This window comes from Leucoraja erinacea, chromosome 17 (genome assembly GCF_028641065.1).
Source record: "Leucoraja erinacea ecotype New England chromosome 17, Leri_hhj_1, whole genome shotgun sequence".
Taxonomy (NCBI): domain Eukaryota; kingdom Metazoa; phylum Chordata; class Chondrichthyes; order Rajiformes; family Rajidae; genus Leucoraja; species Leucoraja erinaceus.
In genome coordinates this window covers 8,692,983-8,717,030 of record NC_073393.1, presented here as the reverse complement: position 1 = coordinate 8,717,030, position 24,048 = coordinate 8,692,983, and the positions used below count along the sequence as shown (strand labels likewise).

The following is a 24,048-nucleotide window of genomic DNA, read 5'->3' as shown; positions in this document are numbered from 1 at the left end:
AAAGATAAAGCTCGTATGCTGACACTGGGAGCAACTTGGGGCCATTGCCTCTGATTTGTGCTCTGACCATCGCACATACAGAGGATGTCCCAGAGGACACGGGTTGAAGGTGAAGGGGAAAAAAAATAATAGGAATCATATGGACGACTTTTTCACACAATGGGTGGCGGGTGTATGGAACGAACTGCCAGAGGAGTTAGTTGAGGCAGGGACTATCGCAACGTTTAAGAAATAGTTAGACAAGTACATGGGTAGGACAGGTTTACAGGGAAATGGGCCAAACACACGTAAGTGGGACTAGTGTAGATGGAAACATAAAAACATAGAAACATAGAAAATAGGTGCAGGAGTAGGCCATTCGGCCCTTCGAGGCTGCACCGCCATTCAATATGATCATGGCTGATCATCCAACTCAGTATCCTGTACCTGCCTTCTCTCCATACCCCCTGATCCCTTTAGCCACAAGGGTCACATCTAACTCCCTCTTAAATATAGCCAATGAACTGGCTTCAACTACCTTCTGTGGCAGAGAATTCCACATTCACCACTCTCTGTGTGAAAAATGTTTTTCTCATCTCGGTCCTAAAAGACTTCCCTCTTATCCTTAAACTGTGACCCCTTGTTCTGGACTTCCCCAACATCGGGAACAATCTTCCTGCATCTAGCCTGTCCAACCCCTTAAGAATTTTGTACGTTTCTATAAGATCCCCCCTCAATCTTCTAAATTCTAGTGAGTACAAACCGAGTCTATCCAGTCTTTCTTCATATGAAAGTCCTGACATCCCAGGAATCAGTCTGGTGAACCTTCTCTGTATTCCCTCTATGGCAAGAATGTCTTTCCTCAGATTAGGAGACCAAAACTGTATGCAATACTCTAGGTGTGGTCTCACCAAGACCCTGTACAACCATGGGTGACTTTTTTCACACAAAGGGTGGAAGGTGTGTGGAATGAGCTGCCAGAGGGGTTAGTTGAGGCAGGAACCATCGCAACATTTAAGAAATAGTTAGACAGGTACATGGATAGGACGGATTTGCAGGGAAATGGGCCAAACACAGGTAGGTGAGACTAGTGTAGATGGAAGTTGAAGGACCTGTTTCCACGCTGTATTACTATGGTTCTATACAATTGAAACCGTGCGTTTAAAACTGTGCGACTGACTTACCATCTGTGGCTACCTCGGAAATATCAACCCCGTGCTTGAATGCCATGTAGCCCAGCACAGAAAAGATAGCAAATCCTGAGAAGAAACTTGTCACGCAGTTGATGGAGCTGGTGAAAATTGCGTCTCTGTGACACACAAAAGAAAGCACAATTTAGATGGAAATTACATGGAGATGAGGTAAGAAATTTTCAGATATTTAATTATTAAGCATTAATTTTAGGAGTTTGTCTCCTATTTACCTTGAATGACCAAATACTTACCTTGTTCCAACATTCGATACACTGATATTAACAGGATATAATCCACAACTGGAAAGCAGACATTAATTGCTACCATATCAAAAGATGTAAAAAACGAAATGTTAGGACTGAGATTTCTTTTATCGGTGTTTTCTGTTCTACATTTAGAATATTTACCTGTAAAATCATAAGTCATTTGCCTCTGGTAATGCAGCAACTCTTCAATGGATGGATAGATGCAAGTTTATATGGGCATATCTTTTATTAGGAATGTGGATTAAGGAGATTGCACCTGTGAATGTTATTGGTATTGGGTTTTGTGTTAAATGACAATACTGTCACTTTGCATCAGGCTCCTCGAGTTCTGTGTTAAAGTCCTGCCAATCAACGTGTAGTTCCATTACAGTGCCAGTGGGTGGCAGCACTGCGATGTATAAACTCTTTAACATCAGTGACTGCCCAAGCGTTGCTTGAAGCTTGGAAAATGTATCAAAAGATTAAAGCAAACATGAATATTAAGAAAGACTCCTTTCTTCTCTATGAAGTGCAATTTAGCATTAATGACACTATGTTAATTGCACATATTGTTTTGCCTTTTGCTTTAAGTAGAATCGAATTTTAAGGTAGAGAGAGACAGCAGAGGCCGAAACTGCAGATGCCGAAATCTTGAGCAAAACACAAAGTGCCGGAGTAACTCAGCAGGTCAGGCAGCATCTCTGGAGGAAATGGATAGGCGATGTCTTAGGTCGGGACTGAAGAAAGATCTGAAGATGGGTCCCGACCCGAAACGTCGCCTTTCCATTTCCTCCACATATTCTGAGTTACTCCAGCACTTTGTGTTTTGCTCATTGTTTTAAATTAATTATGTGTTTTAGCACTCATGTAATTTCCTCCTTGCAGTCTTTTTCCTTCCACTGTCTAAAAATCATGTGTGATTTAAGTATCAATTATATTTCTGCATGTTGCTTGAATCTGTGTGTCTGTAATGTTGTTGCAAGCAAGGTTTTCAGTGTACGTGTAACATCGCCACACTTGAGCATATGACAATAAACTCAACACCTTGAGAACGTCTGCAATGGAAATATCCTAAGCATTGATATCTGCATTTCACACCTTCTATACCATACTTGTTTGTGTCTTCTCCCACACGGACAATCCGCCCATTAACTCAGTTTGCTCTGCCCATGTCATCATTAATATATTCTACAGAGGAGTATTGGCTATGCTTCTCTGTACAACATTCATTCAAGCGGGAGGCATACCCAGAGTGTTAATACCAAATCCAACCTCACCTCCAGGATCCAGTATGACATAACACGATGTTATAACACCATGTTAGCACAGTGCCTCAGCTGGTAGAACTGATGTCTTGTCACCAGAGACCCGGGTTCCATCCCGAATCTCGGGAGCTGTCTGTGTGGAGTTTGCAAGTGCGGAGTTTCCTCCAGGTGCTCCAGTTTCCTCCCACATCCCAAAGACCTGCAACGGACTGTTCCAGCTGCTACGGTCAGGCAAACGCCTCCGTTGCCATGCGGTGAGAACGGAGAGGTTGAGAAGGAGTTTCTTCCCAGAGGCAATTCGGACTGTAAACGCCTATCTCACCAGGGACTAACTATACAGAACGTTTTTCCTTCCATTATTTATTATGTAAAAGAATATGTGTGTTGTGATTGTGTTTATAATTTGTTTGGTTGTTTTGTTGTTTGTCTTTTGCACAAAAGTCCACGAGCATTGCCACTTTCATTTCACTGCACATGTCGTATGTGTATGTGACAAATAAACTTGACTTGACTTGACTTGTTTGTAATTTAAGTGGCCTTCTGTAAAATGGAGCCTAGAGGGTAGGGAATGGATGCGGAAGTGGGATAACATAGAACTAGTGTGAACGGGCGATCAGTGGACGGCACGGACTCGGTGGGCTGAAGGGCCTGTGCTCATGCTGTATTTCTAAACTAAACTAAAACTGGAGAGTGAGAGAGAAAGCAAAGCTATGTGGTAAAGGCTGACCATGTGTGGGCTTGTGAAGATATGGTGTATAGAAACAATTTAATTTAGCCAAACCATTTGGTCTAAAATCCGTTCCTTTCTTGTAATAAGATAAATAATTGGCCATACAATAGCCCATACTAATCTTGCACATTAGAAACATTTCAGGCATTTCATTGAATAAAGTACAACCATTGCAATCTTCCTGTAGGTGTGAGCATTAGGCCTTCATCATAATCCTCATTACTCCACATATTACTCCTCATACCTACATTAACCCTCTTCGTAAATGTTTCTTCCCACTCTTCCTCTATTGGTTCCCATTATTTCAATGATTTATAATTCTCCTGTGAAATAATTTCCATTCATCTCCTCATGCAACATCACAGGAGACCAACTCATCCATACTATTACTAAAACTCTCATCTTGACCACGTCCGGTCTGCGTTGTAATTAAATTTGCGCAAAAACTTTCCCCCATAGCGCTATGATTTTTCGCCACCTTACTCACCATTCTCCTCTGGTGCAAGTCAAATAAGTTTTGTTCCGATTGGTGAAATAGTACAAAAGTTATGAAGGTTTAAAAAACGTTAAAAAAAATGCCCCTCCCAGAACCCGCTGTCAATAACGCGACGAGGAGAATAAAAAGCTGAAGGGGCGGAGTATGTTGAGCAGCCCGCGGGGGGAGTGTGCAGACCGCTCGCAGCCTGCGGACTGCTTCTGCGGCGACCAGCAGGACCAGCCGGAAGCTGCTGAGTTGAACTGGAAGCTTCTGAGTGAAGCCGGAGTGGGACCGGGAGCAGCTGTGTGAGGCCGAAAGCTGAAGATGCGGGGGTGAGCAGAGTGTGAGCTGCATCTACTGTAATCACCTCCCCCCCCTCCCCACACCCCACTTCCCTCATCCCCCACACCCCTCTTTCCCCACACTACCCCTTTACCCCCCCCCCCCCCCCCCCCCTCCCCACACCCCCCTTTCCCCCCTCACCCCCCCCCCCCCCACCCCCCCTTTCCCCCTCACCCACCCTTCCTCACACTCCCCCCCCCAAACCTCCCCTACACCCCCCTTCCCCCCACCCCCTCCTCCCACACTCCAAAGACACAGATGTTTACGTTAATTGGCTTCTGTAAATTGTAAATTGTCGCTAGTGTGTAGGATAGTGCTCGTGTACGGGTGATTGTGGTCGGCGCGGACTCGGTGGGACAACGAGCTTGTTTCCACGCGGTATCGGTGAAGTAAAGTAAAGTCTAAATGGTGACGAGCTTAAAACTGCATCTTGATTTCTCAGACAAATTCTTCCCAAAGTTAGAGTTGGACAATTTGTTGCACAATGTGAAGGAGAAGGTATGTGGGTTGTCTGTGCAATTTATGTGCTACCTTCACGATGACTCCACTGAATATAGCAGCAGATAGTTTGGAGAAAATGCTGGAGAAAAAAAATGAAAAGCATTTCCATAGTGCCTGTTCAACGCACCTGGAAATGGTTACATACGTTTAAAATTATAAACCATTAGTTTTGCTCGAAGTAGTTTCTAACCACTATGCAGATATAATTTCATTCGAACTGCTCAAGGCCCAGGCTGACTATAAATCTCCAGGACCTGATGACCTGTACACTGACATTTTGAAATGCTATGGAGACGCTGGATAAATTGCCAGAGCACAATATAAATCAGCAAACAAGAGGTGCACATAATAACGGTGAAGCAATATCATAGGCGATTCAGCGGGACGGGACAGGCAGCATCTCTGGAGAGAAAGAATGGGTGGCGTTTCAGGTTGACTCAGGTCTGAAGAAGGGTCTCGAATGAAATGTCACCCATTCCTTCTCTCCAGAGATGCTGCCTGTCCCCCTGAGTTACTCCAGCATTTTGTGTCTATCTTCAGTATAAACTAATATATTTAGCTCCTTCTGACATATCACAGGGGGTTTATAGACTGGGCAAACCAAATTAACAGCAAACTTACTAATCATGCCTGGTACATCTTTGCTCAAATTGTTGGTATAACCCACAAACAACAATGGGCCCAGCACCAATCCTTGAGGCCTACCACCAGTCACATGCCTCCAGTCCAAAAAACCTTCCACCATCATCCTCTGCTGCCTTCCATAAAGCCAATTCTCTACCCAGTCGCTAGTTCTCCTCAGATCCAATGTAATCTAACTTACCAGAGCAGCGTACCATGCCATCCCTTATCAAATGCTATCTATGACTATGATTGTTGTTATTGTACCTGCCTCAACCACTTCCTCGATCAGCTCGTTCCGTAAACATAACATCCTCTGTATGAAAAACCTGCCTTTCAGATTTCTTATGAAATCTTTTCCCTCTCACCTTAAACATATACTCCTTAGTTTCACATCTTACACACTAGGGTCAATGTACAGAAGCCAATTAACCTACAAACCCGCACATCATTGGGATGTGGGAGGAAACCGGAGCACCTGGAGAAAACCCACGTGTTTCACAGGGAAAACGCTGAACAAACAGCACCCATAGTCAGAATCAAACCGGGATCTCCGGCGTTGTAAGGCAGCAACTCTACCGTTGCGCCATTGTGCAGTTCAAACGCAGCAGCGTGTTGACCGGAAATGTTCCACACACTGAGTGATGAAGTTAATGATAATCTCACCACTTACAGCCATCCAAAGTTAAACGTTTAACAACCAAACTTAAACAAATGTAATAATTAAGCAGTAGCAACTTTCTCTCAACTTGTGGCTTCATTGCTTACAAAACATGTTTCAAAAATGTGGAAAGAGTGCACTAGAAGTACGACTACAAGACTGTTTGGTTTCGAAGTGGAAACATATACTCCTTAGTTTCACATCTTACACACTAGGGTCAATCTACAGAAGCCAATTATCCTACAAACCCGTGGTTTGTACCTACAATTAACCTACAAAAACCATCCATATAAACGGGACTGAGGTGGAGCGCGTCTCCAACTACAAATTCCTCGGGGTACACATATCGGAGGATCTGTCCTGGTCCCTCAACACCTCCAAGCTGATCAAAAAGGCACAGCAGCGCCTTTACTTCCTGAGTTTTATTACTATATTGCACTATTACTACGGAGTGATGCTAAACTGCATTTCGTTGTACCCATACTTCTATCTGTGCAATGACATTAAAATTGAATTGAATTGAATTGAATTGGAATGAACTACGAAATGAGCTGCCAGTGGAGGTAATTGAGTCAGGTTGTTAGTTTAGTTTTAGTTTAGTTTAGTTTAGATTAGAGTTTAGATGATTATTGTCACATGTACCAAGGTGCAATGAAAAGCATTTGTTGGTTTGCTATCCAGTCAAAGAAAAGACTATACATGATTACAATCAAGTTGTCCACAATGTACAGATGAAGCATTAAGGGTACAACGTTTAGTGCAAAATGTTAACATTGAAGTCCGATAAACTCCGATTAAAGATAGTTCAAAGGTATCAAATGAGGTAGATAGGAGTCTGGACCACACTCTGGCTGATGAGAGGTCATTTCAGTTGCCTGATAACAGCTGGGAAGAAACGGTCCCTGAATCTGGAGGTATGCAGTTCCATATTTCTCTACCTCCTGCCCAATGGGAGAGAGGAGAAGAGGGAGTGACTGGGGTGAAACTGGTTCGGGATAACAGCACTTAAAGGTCATGTGGGCAGGTACATGGTTAGAAAGGTTTTGAGGGATATGGGCCAAATAAGCTCAAATGGGACTATCGTAGGTGGAGCATCTTGGTTGGCATGATTGAGTGGGGCAGAGGGCTTGTTTCATGCTCTATGACTATTGACACTCTTTTTGCAAGAAATAATGAAAAATAAGAGAAAAAATAATCACCCTTTATATCTCTATTTTCTAATCCTTTCAACGATTGGAATTACAATGAAAAAAAAACATGAATTGTTCAGTAAAATAAATCATTGAGATAATAGGATAGTTTACTGCTTTGTTGACTTGAACCTACAAGTTTTTTTAACAACACTGGACGTCTCCAAATTGCTTTTACTGGTGTAATTAATTTAGATTTCCTAAACTAAAAGGCATCATTCCAATGAAGTTTGTTTAATAATCATACTTGGCTTTTTGGCAAGAAAAGCAATAAGGACTTGACATTATGATAAGTTAAATTTTACACCAAACTCACACCATGACCAATTGATTTAATTAAACAATGTATAAATCTTGTAACACACAAACCACCAATTCCAAAGGCCATGAGAAACTTAATGATTCATGTAGTTTTACTTCCATACTAAACTGTAGCTGTTCGAGGTATATGCAATCAAACACAAAACAAACTGGTGATTAAAAATCTAGTTAACGTTATACAGTCAGCAAAGTGAGAATTTGTATTAATTGTAGTGTATATATTCACTGCCATCTTTTTGCAAAATCTGAACCAGATTATATAGAAAACCCAAGACAAATTAATTCCAAAACAGTCACGAGTGGAGACACTTTGTAGTTCCTCGGACTATCTTTAATTGGACTTCATTGGACTTTATCTTGCACTAAATGTTAATCACGTTATTCCCTTTCTCGTGTATCTGTACACTGCCAATGGCGAGATTGTAATTGCGTATCGTCTTTCCGCTGACTGGTTAGCACGCAACAAAAGCTTTTCACTGTACCTCGGTACACGTGACAATAAACCAACCTGAACTAAGAATGGAACGGATGTGGGAATGAAGGAGGCTGCCTACTCCTTGGAAAATAAAACGTTAATTTGAGTGCAAGCACAAAGACATCTCGGAATAGGATTCATAAATCATTAAATGGTAAACAAAGCAATAAAAGTGGGGACTGAGTACAGGGTTTCATTTCTAGTGGAATACGATCCAAAAGTGGGAACAGTTCATTAAACTTTTATGAAACCATGGTTCCACAATACCTTGGGCTTCAACCTTCACTAAAAGTTTTTCTTCGGCAATTACTACTGGAAGTTCACCTAAATAACGTCCATTCTCATATCCGGCAATTAAGCCATTTTTCAAAACAATTGAGGTCATGTTCACCTGGTACTAGCGGTCATTTGTCTTTGCTCCCACAGACCAGCGGAGAAAAATGTTGATCAGTTGCCTTGTCATAAATTATACGCTTATTAATTACATACTCTTAGACCATTACTTATTAATTACATACTCTTAGACCATTACTTATTACTCTTAGACCATTACTAATTGTTTTGCTCTCCACAATGCAGAGGATTATAATATTGGTGCTAGAAGAAGTCTAAAGAAGGGTCTCGACCCGAAACATCACCCATCCCTTCGCCCCAGAGATGCTGCCTGCTTGCTGAGTTACTCCAGCATTTTGTGTCTATCTTCGATTTAAACCAGCACCTGCAGTTCATTCCTACACATTTTGTTTGCGAGAAGAAGTCTTTGAATCATAGTCATACAGTGTGGAAACAAGCCCTACGGCCCAACTTGCCCTCGCCAAGCAACACGTCCCATCTACACTGGTCCCCCCTGCCTGCATTTGGCCCATAGAAACATAGAAAATAGGTGAACGAGTAGGCCATTCAGCCCTTCGAGCCAGCACCGCCATTCAATATGATCATGGCCATATCCTTCTAACATACCCTACCTATGTACCTGTCCAAACATATGTAAAATATTGTGATTGTACCAACCTCAACTACCTCCTCTCGTAGTTCATTCCATATACCCACCACCCTTTCTGTACTGTATATAATTGTTTCCCCACTCACCTTAAACCTATATCCTCTGATTCCCCAACTCTGGGTAAAAGACTCTGTGCCTCCACCCTATCTATCCCCCTCATAATCCTATACACCTCCATCAGATCAACCCTCATCCTCTTGCGCTCCAAGGAATAAAGTCCCAGCCTGCCCAACCTCTCCCTATCTATTCTTTTCAAAGTGTAAAACACATTGAAGGATACAACAGGAACAGAGAGAGAACAACTCTCAGGAAAGGTAGAAAAGGTCTGGATTCTTTATAAAGGATGAAACATGACCTGAGAAAAGTTCTTTAAACTTGTGAAGGAGTTTAGTGGAGTGGAAGCGGGATATATTTTTGTTCTCATTTTACACAAGCCATTATTTAGGAAGGAATGAAAGGGTGTACCTAGAAGGTAGGATGAAGTAAGTTCATTTCATAAGTGATAGAAGCAGAATTATGCCATTTGGGCCATCAGGTCTACTCCGCCATTCAATCACGGCTGATCTATCTCTCCTTCCTAACCCCATTCTCCTGCCTTCTCCCCATAACCCCTGACACCTGCAGAGAGAAGATGAATGTGATATCTAATTTAGTTGCACTGACTGAACTGTTTCTCTATTAAATCTATATAATTCTATCTTATTCAAGAAACGATGGGCAAAGGGACAGACACATTCATGGTGAAGCTTGTAATACAAACAAGATTCCAGAAACCAACTTCTGTACCTCTGAAATCAAATGGACTTACACAAAATTAGATATGACCTGGACACAAGATGAAGAGAACTACAATTTTTTTCCAGGACTAGGAAGGAATAGCTTGCATCTTCAGTTAAGAATTAGGTTTATGAATTGAGAGCACAGAAGAAAAATATGATCATATTATCCATCAATCCTAGACTACAGTAATATCAAAAAACTCTCTGCTCTTGCAAAAGGATATTATATAAATTGGATTAATTACAGTTAATAAAATGTGGGGGAACAATTTTTGTGCTGGATTAACAAGGGAATATATAACATAAATAAGGGAATATATATATAAAACAGGATAGGACACGAGCCCTCATGTTTACCTAGGGCACTATTTAGACTAAGATGTGTAGGAAAGAACTGCAGATGCTGGTTTAAATCAAAGGAGGACACAAAATGCTGGAGTAACTCAGCGGTTCAGGCAGCATCTCCGGAGAGAAGGAATGGGTGACGTTCTCCCCAGAGATGCTGCCTGTCCTGCTGAGTTACTCCAGCATTTTGTGTCTATCTTCGAGACCCTTCTTCAGACTAAGTCATTAGACTTTAGAGATACAGCGCAGAAATAGACCCTTCGGCCCAACTGCTTGGCACATTTGGGACAATTTCCAATTCAACCAATGCCAATGAACCTACAAACAAACCTGTACAGCTTTGGAATGTGGGAGGAAACCAGGATGCCCAGAGAAAACCCACACGGGGTCACAAGGAGAACGTACAAACTCCATACAGACGGCACCCATAGTCAGGATCGAACCCGGGTCTCTGGTGCTGTGAGGCAGCTACTCTACCGCTGCGACACTGTGCTGCCTCAAGCCTCAGGCTTGAGGCAGCACAGAGGAACAGCTTCTTTCCGGCGGCTGTCACTCTACTAAACAACGTACCTCGGTGACTGCCAATCACCACCCCCCCCCCCCCCGGACACTTATTATTTTTTTTTAATTCAAATCGTTTGCTATGTCGCTCTTCAAGGGAGATGCTAAATGCATTTTGTTGTCTCTGTACTGTACACTGATAATGACAATTAAAATTGAATCTGAATCTCAAGGTACTTACAAGGATAATCACAGCACTTGTACAGGTCACTGTTAATTTGACTTCCACCGTTTGGGTAAATGACAAATTAACATGTTAAAATGAAAGCATAGAGAGCTACTGCCTCACAGCACCAGAGACCTGGTTGTGATTTGGATTTTGTGTGGAGCCTGTACGTTCTCTCTGTGACAACGTGGCTTTTGTCCGGGTGCTCCAGTTTCCTCCCACATCCCAAAAACGTGCGGGTTATGTTGTTGCTGTAAATCATTCCTAATGTGCAGGGAGTGGATGAGAAAGTGGGATAACATAGATCCAGTGATTGATGGACTTGGTTGATCGTAGGGCCTGTTTCCATGCTGTATCTTTCAATGATTTTGAAACATAAAATCAAGCTACAAATCTGTGTAAAATAATTTTGATGCTTGTGCTGTGACATTGTTTTGGTAAATGTATAACAATGGCGGAAGAGTCATGGTAACAATTGCGAGCATCTTTTCAGGATTGGTCTCAAACTAAGGGTGGCACGGTGGCATATCAGTAGAGCTACTGCCTTACAGCACCAGAGACCTGGGTTCGAACCTGACCACAGGGCTTGTCTGTACCTAGTTTGAACGTTCTCCCCATGACCTGCGTCGGTTTTCTCCGAGATCCTCATTTTCCTCCCATGCTCCAGAGATGTGCAGGTTCGTACGTTGATTAGCTTGGTATAAATGTAAAATTGTCCTTAGTGTGTGTAGGGTAGTGTTAATATGCGGGGATCGCTGGTCCATGTGGACTCTGCGGACCGAAGGGCCTGTTTCCGCGCTGTATCTCTAAACTGAACTATGTTTTTAAGAAGGGATATCTGTTTCATGGAGAGCTGCATGTGCATTTATACAAACAGTACATGTGCTGAAAGAGGAATTAAAATTGACCTATGCTTGGTGAAACAATGAATGGCAAGCACTTTGACAATGGTAATTATCACTATACAAACACTCTGACAATCCCTTTGCTACAACCAAATTATCCAACAATCAGTTTTAGATAAGCAGAAATGTCCTCAGATTTAATATCAAGAAAACTGAAGCCATCGTTTTTCCTGGACCAGGCTCCTGCCCTTTGCTGCCATTTGCCCAGCAACTATCAGCAGAGCTGCAATGTGGAGATCGATCCAAAACTATCCTTCAAGTCTGGCGTTATCTATGTGTAATCATTCTACTATTGACTCTAGCTTCACCTCTACCATCATTCTCCCCTTAAACCTCCCTAGTTCTCTTCCCTCCCTAGACACAACCCAAAAACAACTTCATGTGGCACGGTGGTGCAGCGGTAGAGCTGCTGCTTCCCAGCGCCAGAGACCCCGGGTTTCATCCTGACCTTGGGTGCTGCCTGTGCAGAGGTTGCATGTTCTCCCAGTGGGGCAGGGTCCTGACCAGAAACATCACCCATCCTTTTTCTCCGGAGAAGCTGCCTGACCCGCTGTGTTACTCCAGCGCTTTGTGTCTATCTTTGGTATAAACCAGCATTTGTAGTTTCAGTGTTACTACTTCATGTGACCTGTGTGGGTTTCCTCTGGGTGCTCTGGTTTCCTTCAACTTACCAAAGATGTAGGTTAATTGGCTTCTGCAAATTGCCCCTAGTGCGTAGGTTGCGAAAGTGTGATAACATCAAACTCGTGTGAACGGGAGATTGCTGGTCGGCGTGAATCAGTGGGCCATAGGGCCTGTTTGCTCGCTGGATCTCTAAGCACTGAACTATTTTCACTGAACCTTTGGTCATTTAAAGACATTACAGCAATATGCCTTTGGTCATTTTAAAACATGAAGGTTGACATATAACCACAAACCATTGTTAAAATTGTATTGCATTCAGCTATAAGCACAGGCCCATACACCATAATGAGCCCTTTCTAACACACTACTTATTCTTGTAAAGATTCATGTGTTTATTTACATTTGTAGTTCAATGAACTGACTCTCATAATTCTACAAAATGAACGGTGCCAACGATTTAACAGTTAAAGCACTGAGACGAGGAGGAAAACAAACTTTGACATGTGAGATTTTTTTCTTCAGTACTGTATTCATTCAGCTTTCAACCTTGGACCTTGTTATTTGTGCATCTAAAGTTCAAGATTATGCAAGTCAAAAATAATAAAAGAGCCAAAAAAAAAAAAAATTAGTTTAGTTTAGAGATTCAGCGTGGAAACGGGAACCTCGGCTGACCGAGTCTGTGCCGACCAGCGATCCCCGCACATTAACACTATCCTACACACACTAGGGACAATTTACACTAATACCGAGACAATTACCTTACAAACCTGTACGTCTTTGGAATGTGTGGGAGGAAACAAGATCTAGGAGAAAACTCATGCAGATCTCGAGGAGAATGTATAAACTCCGTACAGACAGCACCCTTAGTCAGGATTGAACCCGGGTCTCTGGCGATATAAGGCAGCAACACTACTGCTGTGCCACCGTGCCGCCCTCATGCTGGTTTACAAAGATAGACACAAATTACCCTTGGGCTTCTAATGCAAAATTGATTTAGTTTCCTCTTAGCATCCGTAGTCAGGATCGAACCGGGGTCTCTTGTGTTGTAAGGCAGCAACTCTACCGCTGCGCCACTGTTCCACACGCAGATCATGCAGAGAATGGAAACGATCCAGGGCACAAGAGGTTTTTTGTCGTGAACAGTTACTTTAAAACAAAAAACTCAATTGGGACCCTTACCGATAGCAGTTGTTATCAAATTTGTTATAACTGGCAAATGCAATGATAACACCAAAGCCAGCTCCAAGGGAGTAGAAGATCTGAGTTGCTGCATCGATCCAGACCTACGGACACAGAGGGAATACAATTATTCATTAGGCAGAGACAGCACTTGATAAAAAATACCCTTTAGTTAGTTCATATGCATGATGCATCGTTGCAATCAGAGTCATCATCAATTGCTCAAGTGTCGTGGTGAGGAGCCACCCTTGAGACCCTCTGGATTCATAGTCATAGAGTCACACAGTGTAGAAACAGGCCCTTCAGCCCAACATGTCCCTGCTACACTAGTCCCACCTGCCTACGTTTGGACCACATCTCTCCAAACCAGGCTTATCCATGTACCATTTTTTATCCTTATAATAAAGTTATCACCACACATTCTAGGATTAGGGCCCATTAATAAGGACGTTTTTGTTTAGTTCAGGGTTTAGTTTAGGATAACAGCATGGAAACAGGCCCTTCGGCCCACTGTGCTCACGGCGACCATCGTTCGTACTGGTTGAATGCTAGCCCACTATTGCATCCTACACACTGGGGGCAACTTACAGGAGCTAATTAACCTACAAACCTGCACATCTTTGGAGTGTAGGAGGAAACCGGAAAAAACACAGGCGGTCACAAGGAGAATGTAGCAACTCCATACAGATAGCTCCCGCAGTCAGGATCGAACCGGGGTCCCTGGTGTTGTGAGGCAGCAACTCTACCGCTGTGCCACCGTGCCACTCATGATGCTGTTATATTTTGAAGTCTGGATGAGGGTGTGATTTTGGGGATGGATTCTACGCACTCTTGCCTTTAGCATTCAGCACGGCTGGAGTTAGGGGTTTGTGAGAAACTGTCAAAGTTGTGCATTTTGTAGGATTGCAATAATAGCTAAAGATGGGGACAGGGGAGATTTAACCTGGTGTATCGGTTCGCGATGAGTGCACTGCTAGTCACCACCCCAAAAACTGTTGCGTTTCTTTGAGTGCGATTCGGAACTACATTCAAGTTGGCAAGTCATCGAGTCGTAGAGTCATACAGTGTGGAAACAGGTCCTACGGCCCAAGTTGCTCACACCGACCAACCTGTCCCATCTTCACTAGTCTGTTTGGCCCATATCCCACTAAACCTATCCCATCGATGTCTAAATGTTTCTTAAATGTTGTGATAGTATCTGCCGCAACTACCTCCTCCGGCAGCTCGTTCCGTACAGCCCACCACCCTTTACGTCAAAATGTAACCCATCAGACTCCTATTCAATCTTTCCCTTCTCATCTTAAACCTGTGTCCGCAGGTTCTGAATTCCCTTACGCTGAGCAATAGATTCTGTGATCTATTCCTCTCATGATTTTGTACATCTCTATAAGATGGCTCCTCATCCTCCTGCACTCCAAGGAAAAGAGTCCTAGTGTACTCAACCCTACAGTTCAGGCTCTTGAGTCCTGGCAACATCCTTGTAAATCTTCTCTGCACCCTTTCCCACTTGACAACATCAAGTGTAAGATATCCAATCTCCCAGTTGACTTATAATAATAATAATAATAATAATCTTATTTATATAGCACATTTTTAGTCAACTTGCATTGACCCCAAAGTGCTTCACATTATTACATTACATTACACACAGCCAAAGGTGGGTGAAGTGTCTTGCCCCAAGGACACAACGACAGTATGCACTCCAAGCGGGATTCGAACCGGCTACCTTCCGGTTGCCAGCCGAACACTTAGCCCATTGCGCCATCTGTCGTCCCACTTGACCTTGCAGATGGCAGGAAGAAACTTTGGAAGTCAAAGGTAACTCAATCAAGGCAGTCTCTGACCTACTATGGAAGCTAGAGCACATATGTAGTTGATACAAAAAGCTGGAGTAACTCAGCGGGTAAGGCAGCATCTCTGGAGAACATAGATAGGTGACGTTTCAAGTCAGGACTCTTCTTCCGACTGATTGTGGTGGGGGGAGTGGGGTAAAAACTGGAAACAAAGAAAAAACAGAACAAATTGAGGCCGGTAAGGATTGTAAACTGTTCCGAGTGTGTGTAAGATAGTGTTAGTGTGCGGGGATCGCTGGTCGGCGCGGACTCGGTGTGCTGAAGGGTCTGTTTCCGCACTGCATCTCTAAAAAGAAACTAAACTTTATGAGTTCTTTTGTAAACAAGCATCTTCAGTTCTATCTATAATCGACAAAGGTATTCCTTGTAAATCAATACATTGATTATGTATGAATGGATGAATACATTTTATTGGCCAAGTATTCACATACAAGGAATTTGCCTTGGTGCTCCGCCCGCAAGTGACAACATGACATACAGTGACAGTTAGAAATGACACATAAAAAATTAAACATTAATACTGCATGGAGAGGAAATACTACAACTGACTGAGTTTTTGCAGAAGTACACAGTATCTTTACTATCATCTCCCTCCTCTGCAATTTTGAAGTAAATAAACTTAACTTTGGTCGTACATGGTTGAATTCTGGCATGAATATAAATAGGACGGTGAAGGCCAACCTCCCTTATAAACTGATTAAACAAGTGGGTGGATTACATTAAAGATGCAATGTTTCGAATGAAAGGTTTGTATATTTCCACACCTACAAGCCTTCAAACTGAAGTTGCAATGCAAGTTGGCGGCACGGTGGCGCAGCGGTAGAGTTGCTGCCTCACAGCGCCAGGGACCTGGGTTCAATCATGACTACCGGTGCTGTCTGCACGGAGTTTGTACGTTCTCCCCATGACTGCGTGGGTTTTCTCCGGGTGCTCCGGTTTCCAAAGCCGTACAGGTTTGTAGGCTAATTGGCTGTGGTAAAATTGTAAATCGTGCCCAGGGTGTGTAGGATAATGTTAGTGTGTGGGGATCGCTGGTCGGCGTAGATTTGGTGGGCCGAAGGGCCTGTTTCTGCGCTGTATCTCTACGTTAAACTAAACTAAACGAAACTAAAGTGTTTAAATTAATAGCATCTTGCATGAAAGGCCAGAAAATGCCTTCTCTCTTGTTGTTTAATTCATCAGACTGCCCGTTTTTTTTGTTTAAAACCTGCGCACTCTGTAATGCTGGGTACACCTAAGCAGTGGATTAAGTTTTCAGCGAGAGAACATCAACAGCACACGTTACAAAGACCAGATGTCTAAGAGCTGCTACATAACAAAATGTTGTTTTATTCCCTCTTCCCTATCATCGAAGTATCACTGATGCAGCCAGAACCCTTCAGTCATGACATTGCCCAGATGATTTATGTTCTCGTTATGCTGCCAAGAAGCAGACTATCAAACAAAAATAATCAAAGCCACACTCGATGTCCCCTCCGACAGAGTAAACTCTGGGTATCTATCGTACCAGGGTCAGGAGTATCGGGAACACTGCTTATCGCAGAGAGGTTGGTGCCTTCTGCCCATGTCAGGGTGACAATTGTACTGCAGGATGCAGCCACAGTAAACTGTAAACAGTTGGGACAATGCCGGAGTTCATCACGCCAAAGTGAGCGAAAAAAACAACACGAGGAATTTCTTTAGCCAGAGGGTGGTGAATCTGTGGAATTCACTGCCACAGGCAATGGCTTTGGAGGCCAAGTCAATGGGTATGTTGAGGGCGGAGATTGACAGATACTTGATTAGTTATGCCCATGTCCCACTTAGGAAACCTGAATGGAAACCACTGGAGACTTTGCGCGCCACCCAAGGTTTCCGTGCGGTTCCCGGAGGTTGCAGGTGGTTGCCGGAGGTTGCAGGTAGTGGAAGCAGGTAGGGAGACTGACAAAAACCTCCGGGAACCGCACGGAAACCTTGGGTGGGGCGCAAAGTATCCAGAGGTTTCCGTTCAGGTTTCCTAAGTGGGACAGGGGCGTAAAGGTGTTCTGGGTGTCAAGGGTTATAAGAATAAGGCAAGTGAAGGGGGATGAGAGGGAAAGATAGATCAGCCATGATTGAATGGTGGAGTAGACTCGATGGGCCAAATGGCCTACTTCTTTTCCTCTGACATGAACTCATGAGGTGGAACGTCTGTCTCTCTTTAATCTTTTCCATCAAACTGCGGCAGATTTTAAGTTTAAAATAAAACAAGTACTGAAATAGATTGTATCTGCCCTGAATATCTACCACCAACCAACTCCTCCCAGCGCTGGCTTTGCAAGTGATGGGGTGAATGCTCCAGTATTTCCCTCTGTAGGTTGCACCTAAAGCAATAAATGTGGCCATACGGAGGCACAAGGAACTGCAGATGCTGGGATACAACACTAAAATGCTGGATTAACTCAGCGGGTCAGGCAGCATCTCTGGTGGGCGTGGTAGGGTGGCATTTTGGGTCTGCACCCTTCTTAAGACTCAGATATTGTGAGCAACCATATCTGGGGTGGGAGATTGCAACCTTCACGTGGTCCGCCCTGTTTCAACGAATGCAATCAACCTGGCCTGCACAATCAAGTAAGATCAAATAGAACAAGTTGTCCTACAACGTTAGGCTGTGCACGCCATACGCAAGAAGAAGAAGAAACCTCCATGTCTGAGAAAGGATGTGCTGGCTCCGGAGAGGGTCCAGAGGAGGTTTACAAGAATGATCCCAGGAATGAGTGAGTTAACCACTAATGAGCATTTGTCGACACTGGGCCTGTACTCGCTGGAGTTTAGAATGAGGGGGAACCTCATTGAAACATACAGCATAGTGAATTGGATATAGTGGATATGGAGAAGATGATTCCACTGGTGTGAGAATCTAGGACTAGAGGTCACAGCCTCAGAATTAAAGGACGTTCTTTTAGGAAGGCGATGAGAAGACATTTCTTTAGCCAGAGGGTGGTGAATCTGTGGAATTCCTTGCCACAGAAGGCTGTGGACGCCAAGTCAATGGATATTTTTAAGGCAGAGATAGATAGATTCATGATTAATATGGGCGCCAGAGGTTATTGGGAGAAGGCAGAAGAATGGGGTTAGGAGGGAGAGATAGATCAGCCATGATTGAATGGCGGAGTAGACTTGATGGGCCAAATGGCCTAATTCTACTCCTATTCCTCATGACCTTACAATAGTAGCTTAGATGCTGGTTGGGCCTGACGTAGGAGGCCTGTAAATGGAGCTGTAGCCAAGTGGCACAAGATGGCGGCATGGGCAACGCACGTGGCTGAGGTAGCGAGTCTGGGTCAGAACACGGTTGAAGAGCAGGAGAACAGCAGCGATCACAGAGGGGGGGCAGTGAGAGAGAGAGAGAGTCTCACAGAACCCTGCCAGAGAGAGGAGGAGAACCTCTTCAACCTAGGCCAGAAGGAACTGCAGATGCTGCTTTAAACCGAAGATAGACACAGAATGCTGGAGTAAGTCAGCGGTTCAGGTAGCATCTCTGGAGAAAACGAATGGGTGACATTTTGGGTCTTCATATTAAGAGTCAGGGGAAGGGGAAAGGGAAAGGAGAGATATAGATGGCGACATAGAGAGATATCTTTCATGTATTTATTCTATATCCCTCTATATCACCTTCTATATCGCTTGTTTTCCTTTACCCTGGATCTCAGTCTGAAGAAGGGTCTCGACCCAATATTTGGCAGTGGAGCAAGTAAAATGGAGACTGAATGAGCTGCAGATGCTGGAACCTTGCATGGAACACAAAGTGCTGGAGTAACTCAACAGATCAGGCAACTGGAAGACATGCATAGGCGACGTTTCGGATTGGGACCTTTCCTCAGATCTGATGTTGCAATATCTCAGCCAACTCTGATAATCCATAACACAACTTGGCCATAGTTGGCCATCTTCCCCTTCTTGTATTGCCAGCTAAAGGCAGTACAATTAAACACCAACTTGTTCAGCTTGGTACAATTAACCTCCTGGCAGCACACAAGGTGGCGTCTCAAGGGAAGTTTCCGGAAGTGTTGAGGATCTTACTGGAATTTATGCCACAATACTCTGGCCGAGTGGAGAAAGCCACAGAGAATCGAGTTTACTGATTATAGTTTAGTTTAGTTGAGAGATACAGCGTGGAAACAGGCCCTTCGGCCCACCGGGTCCGCACCAACCAGCGATCCCCGCACACTAACACTATCCTACACACACTCGGGGCAAATTACATTTATACCAAGCCAATTAACCTACAAACTTGTACGTCTTTAGAGTTTGGGAGGAAACCGAAGATAGAAACATGGAAACATAGAAAATAGGTGCAGAAGTAGGCCATTCGGCCCTTCGAGCCTGCACCGCCATTCAATATGATCATGGCTGATCATCCAACTCAGTATCCTGTACCTGCCTTCTCTCCATACCCCCTGATCCCTTTAGCCACAAGGGCCACATCTAACTCCCTCTTAAATATAACCAATGAACTGGCCTCAACTACCTTCTGTGGCAGAGAGTTCCACAGATCCACCACTCTCTGTGTGAAAAATGTTTTTCTCATCTCGGTCCTAAAGGATTTCCCCTTTATCCATAAAATGTGACCCCTTGTCCTGGACTTCCCCAACATCTGGAACAATCTTCCTGCATCTAGCCTGTCCAACCCCTTAAGAATTTTGTAAGTTTCTATAAGATCCCCCCTCAATCTTCTAAATTCTAGCGAGTACAAACCAAGTCTATCCAGTCTGTCTTCATATGAAAGTCCTGACATCCCAGGAATCAGTCTGGTGAACCTTCTCTGTACTACCTCTATGGCAAGAATGTCTTTGTTAAGAAAGATCTCGGAGAAAACCCATACGGTCACAGGGAGAACATGCAAACTCCGTACAGACAGCACCCCTAGTCGGGATCAAACCCGGGTCTCTGGCTCTGAAAGCGCCGTAAGGCAGCAACTGTATTGCTGCACCACTGTGGCTACCCTCTCTTAAATGTCCATGCTGTATCTCTAAACTAAACTAAACTAAACTAAACTAAACTAAACTAAAGTATCTGCAGTTACTTGTGTCCAGTATCTGTGTAGATGGGTGGTTATTGGCCAGCAATATATTTCTATGCCGTTTATAAATTTACAGGCTAACTAAGGGGCTATAATTTCTCCTGCAGTAACTTCAAACGCATCAGCAAGATACACCATAAAACTGCTTACATCGTTCAACAAGTATTAGTAACTGAGTACTCCAGTTGCATTCAATAGTTTGTAGAGTGGAACTACAGGTACATCTCAAGTGCCGTATATCTCCTCTTTTGTGTTTCATCCTTGATAATCAGAGTAGCTCCAGATGTTTAAAATCTACCTTTCCAAAATGTCTGAGTTTCCAAAGAATGTCCCTTGTATGATTTGAAAGAACATAACAACAGCAGATGTTCATTTGTACCTTGTCGGTCCGAAAATATGAGCATTGAAAAGCACTTAGTTGGGCCGATGTTGCTAAATATTCACCGCATTAGTTTAGTTTAGTTTATTTTAGAGATACAGCGCGGAAACAGGCCCTTCGGCCCACCGAATCCCCGCCAATCACCGAGTCCCCGCACGCTAAAGGGCCTGTCCCACTTGGCGATTTTTTCAGCGACTGTCGGCGCCATTGGCTTACGTATCAGGTCACCGAAAAATTTGCGGCGTGATGCGGCCTGATGGGGCGGTGACACGGCGTGCCGACGAATGACACGGGGCGTTGCAACATTTTTTTGTCACCGCTGGATTTTGCAATGTACAAAATCTTTTGGCGACACTGATATGACACCAGCAGTCGCCGAAAAAAATCGCCACGTGGGAACCGGCCCTTAACACTACCCTACACACACTAGGGGCAATTTTACATTTTATACCAAACCCATTAACCTACAAACCTGTACGTCGTTGGAATGTGGGAGCAAACCGGAGGCCTCGGAGAAAACGGGGCGTCGTACAAACTCCGTATAGGCAGCACACATAGTCAGGATCGAACCCAGGCAGCAACTCTACCACTGCGCCACCATGCTACCTTACAAGTGAGATTATTAATGTACTGGCAATATATTTGCAAGGTTTTGTGCTTTAAAGGCTTTCCTCATCCTTCTTCTTTTTCCAATTGTTTAGTTTAGATTTCGAAAAAGAAGCTTCTAATTTTATCTTGCTGCAAATTTCCGATTAGAAAAGCAGATCCTCTTGTCTGGAAAATGTATTTTCTGAACTTATCATCCTACCCACCTCTCTTGCCAAAGAGTCGGATGTCCTGCTCTACAAATTAAGAGAGGGAGCATGAATGACATAAAGAGTGACCAGTGTTTGAACTGGATGTTTGTGCACTGGTTAGGACGAGTGCCATCTCCACTAATCACTTACCCTAGGAATAATACTTGCAATTCCTCAGTCAAAAGATGCTAAACTATTAAACCCTCCATGCTGCAGTCTCTCTTCATAAGTGATAGAAGCAGAATTAGGCCATTCGGCCCTTCAAGTCTCCTCTGCCATTCAATCATGGCTGATCTATCTTTACCGTTCTCCTGCCGTTTCCCCTGACAACCGCACTAATCAAGTATCTATTTATCTCTGCCTTAAACATATCCATTGACTTGGCATCCACAGCCTTCTGTGGCAAAGTATTCCCACAGATTCACCACACTTTGACTAAAAAAAATCTCTCCCTCCTAATCCCATTCTCCTGCCTTCTCCCCATAACCTCTGACACCCGTACAAATCAAGAATCTATCTATCTCAAAATATCTGTCTTCAAAATATCCACTAACTTGGGGATGTGAATGTCACATCGAATTACACCTTTTATGTTGATTTTCTTTATTTGATGCTGGATAACAAACTAATTTTGTGTTTTAGTTTAGGTTAGTTTAGAGATACAGTGCGGAAACAAGCCCTTCGGCCCACCAAGTTCTTGCCAGCCAGTGTCCCGCACACTAACACTATCCTACACTCTCTAGGGACTATTTACAATCTTTGCCAATTAACCTTTTAGAAAATTAACATTTTTTTAAATGGAGAAAGAATTCAGAAATTGGATGTGCCAAGGAACTTGGGAGTGCTGGTGCAGAACTCCCTGAAAGTTAATTTACAAGTCGAATCGGTAGTAAGGATGGCAAATTCAATGCTAGCATTTATATCAAAAGGACTGGAAAACAAAAACAGATGTAATGCTGAGGTTCTATAAGGTGCTGGTCAGGCCGCATTTGGAGTACTGTGAGCAAATTTGGGTCCCATATCTGAGGAAGGATGTGCTGGCTCTGGAGGGGGGTCCAGAGGAGTTTTTTTTCCAGAGATGCTGTCTCTGACTGGCTGAGTTACTCCAGCTTTTTGTATCCATAATCAGGCTTGTAGGTTCACAAGTTCACAGGTTATAGGAGCCAAATTAGGCCTGGACATCTTCGGATTGTGGGGGGAAATCGGAGCAGACGAGGAAAACCCATTCAGTCTGAAGAAGGGTCTCGGCCCGAAACGCAACCCGATCCTTCTCTCCAGAGATGCTGCCTGTCCCGCTGAGTTACTCCAGCATTTGGTGTCTATCTTCGAATATAGACACCAAATCTTCAATTCATCGCGAACCTTGAATTTAAATATTCCCTTATTTCTTTGAATGGAAGTATTTGGCTTCCGTTAAAACAGTATCCAGAACACGTTGTTTCATTTTTTTTAATGTGCAGGGACGGAGCAGCGGGTTGTTTGCACGTTGACTGCTACTTTTGCTGCCAACACAACCCTTATTTCTTATTGTTTAAGAGATACAGCACGCAAACAGGCCCTTCTGGCCCACCGAGTCCACTCCAACCAATGATCACACTCGTGTACGCCATTTCTATCCTACACACTAACGAAGCAGATTAACCTACAAACTTGTGCGTCTTTTTACTGTGGGTGGAAACCGGAGCACCCAGAGGAAACCCACGCGGTCATGGGAGGAACGTACAAACACCGTACAAAAATATTTGAAAACTTACCAAGAAAACACGAAATAAGAAATGATCACTTGGCTATTCCTTTGATTTACCATTTATAATTCTCCTTATCATGAAGTAAAATCATTTATTTTCTGTTTATTCTTGTATCCTGACTAAAACCAGACAGAACTTTCCACAGCGTCTTTCACTTCAAGAGCATCCCACCTTTATGCTTTTAGTCATTTATATAACCATATAACAATTACAGCACGGAAACAGGCCATCTCGGCCATTCTAGCCCGTGCCGAACACTTACTCTCACCTAGTCTCATCTACCTGCACTCAGACCATAACCCTCCATTCCCTTCCCATCCATATACCTATCCAATTTATTTTTAAATGATAAAAACGAACCTGCCTCCACCACTTCCACTGGAAGCTCATTCCACACAGTTCCCCCTCATGTTGCCCCTAAACTTTTGTCCCTTAATTCTCAAATCATGTCCTCTTGTTTGAATCTTCCCTACTCTCAATTTAGTTTTATGGACACAGCGCGGAAACAGGCCCACCGAGTCCGCGCTGAGCAGTGATCCCGCACATTAACACTACCGCACACACATTAGGGCCAATTTTACATTTATACCAAGCCAATTCACCTCAGATTCAGATTCAGATTCAATTTGAATTGTCATTGTCAGTGTACAGTACAGAGACAACGAAC

General features: G+C 43.5%; 1 protein-coding gene across 1 annotated transcript in view; it reads right to left on the bottom strand.

Moving 5' to 3' along the window:
* Window positions 1-24,048, bottom strand: part of slc6a2 (solute carrier family 6 member 2) — a 112,441-nt gene that overhangs the window by 23,353 nt on the left and 65,040 nt on the right. Inside the window, exons 7-8 of the mRNA XM_055648448.1 lie at window positions 13,564-13,667; window positions 1,164-1,288 (exon numbers count right to left, since the gene is read on the bottom strand). Coding sequence (XP_055504423.1) covers window positions 1,164-1,288; window positions 13,564-13,667 — 229 coding nt within the window. The remainder of the gene's footprint in view (window positions 1-1,163; window positions 1,289-13,563; window positions 13,668-24,048) is intronic.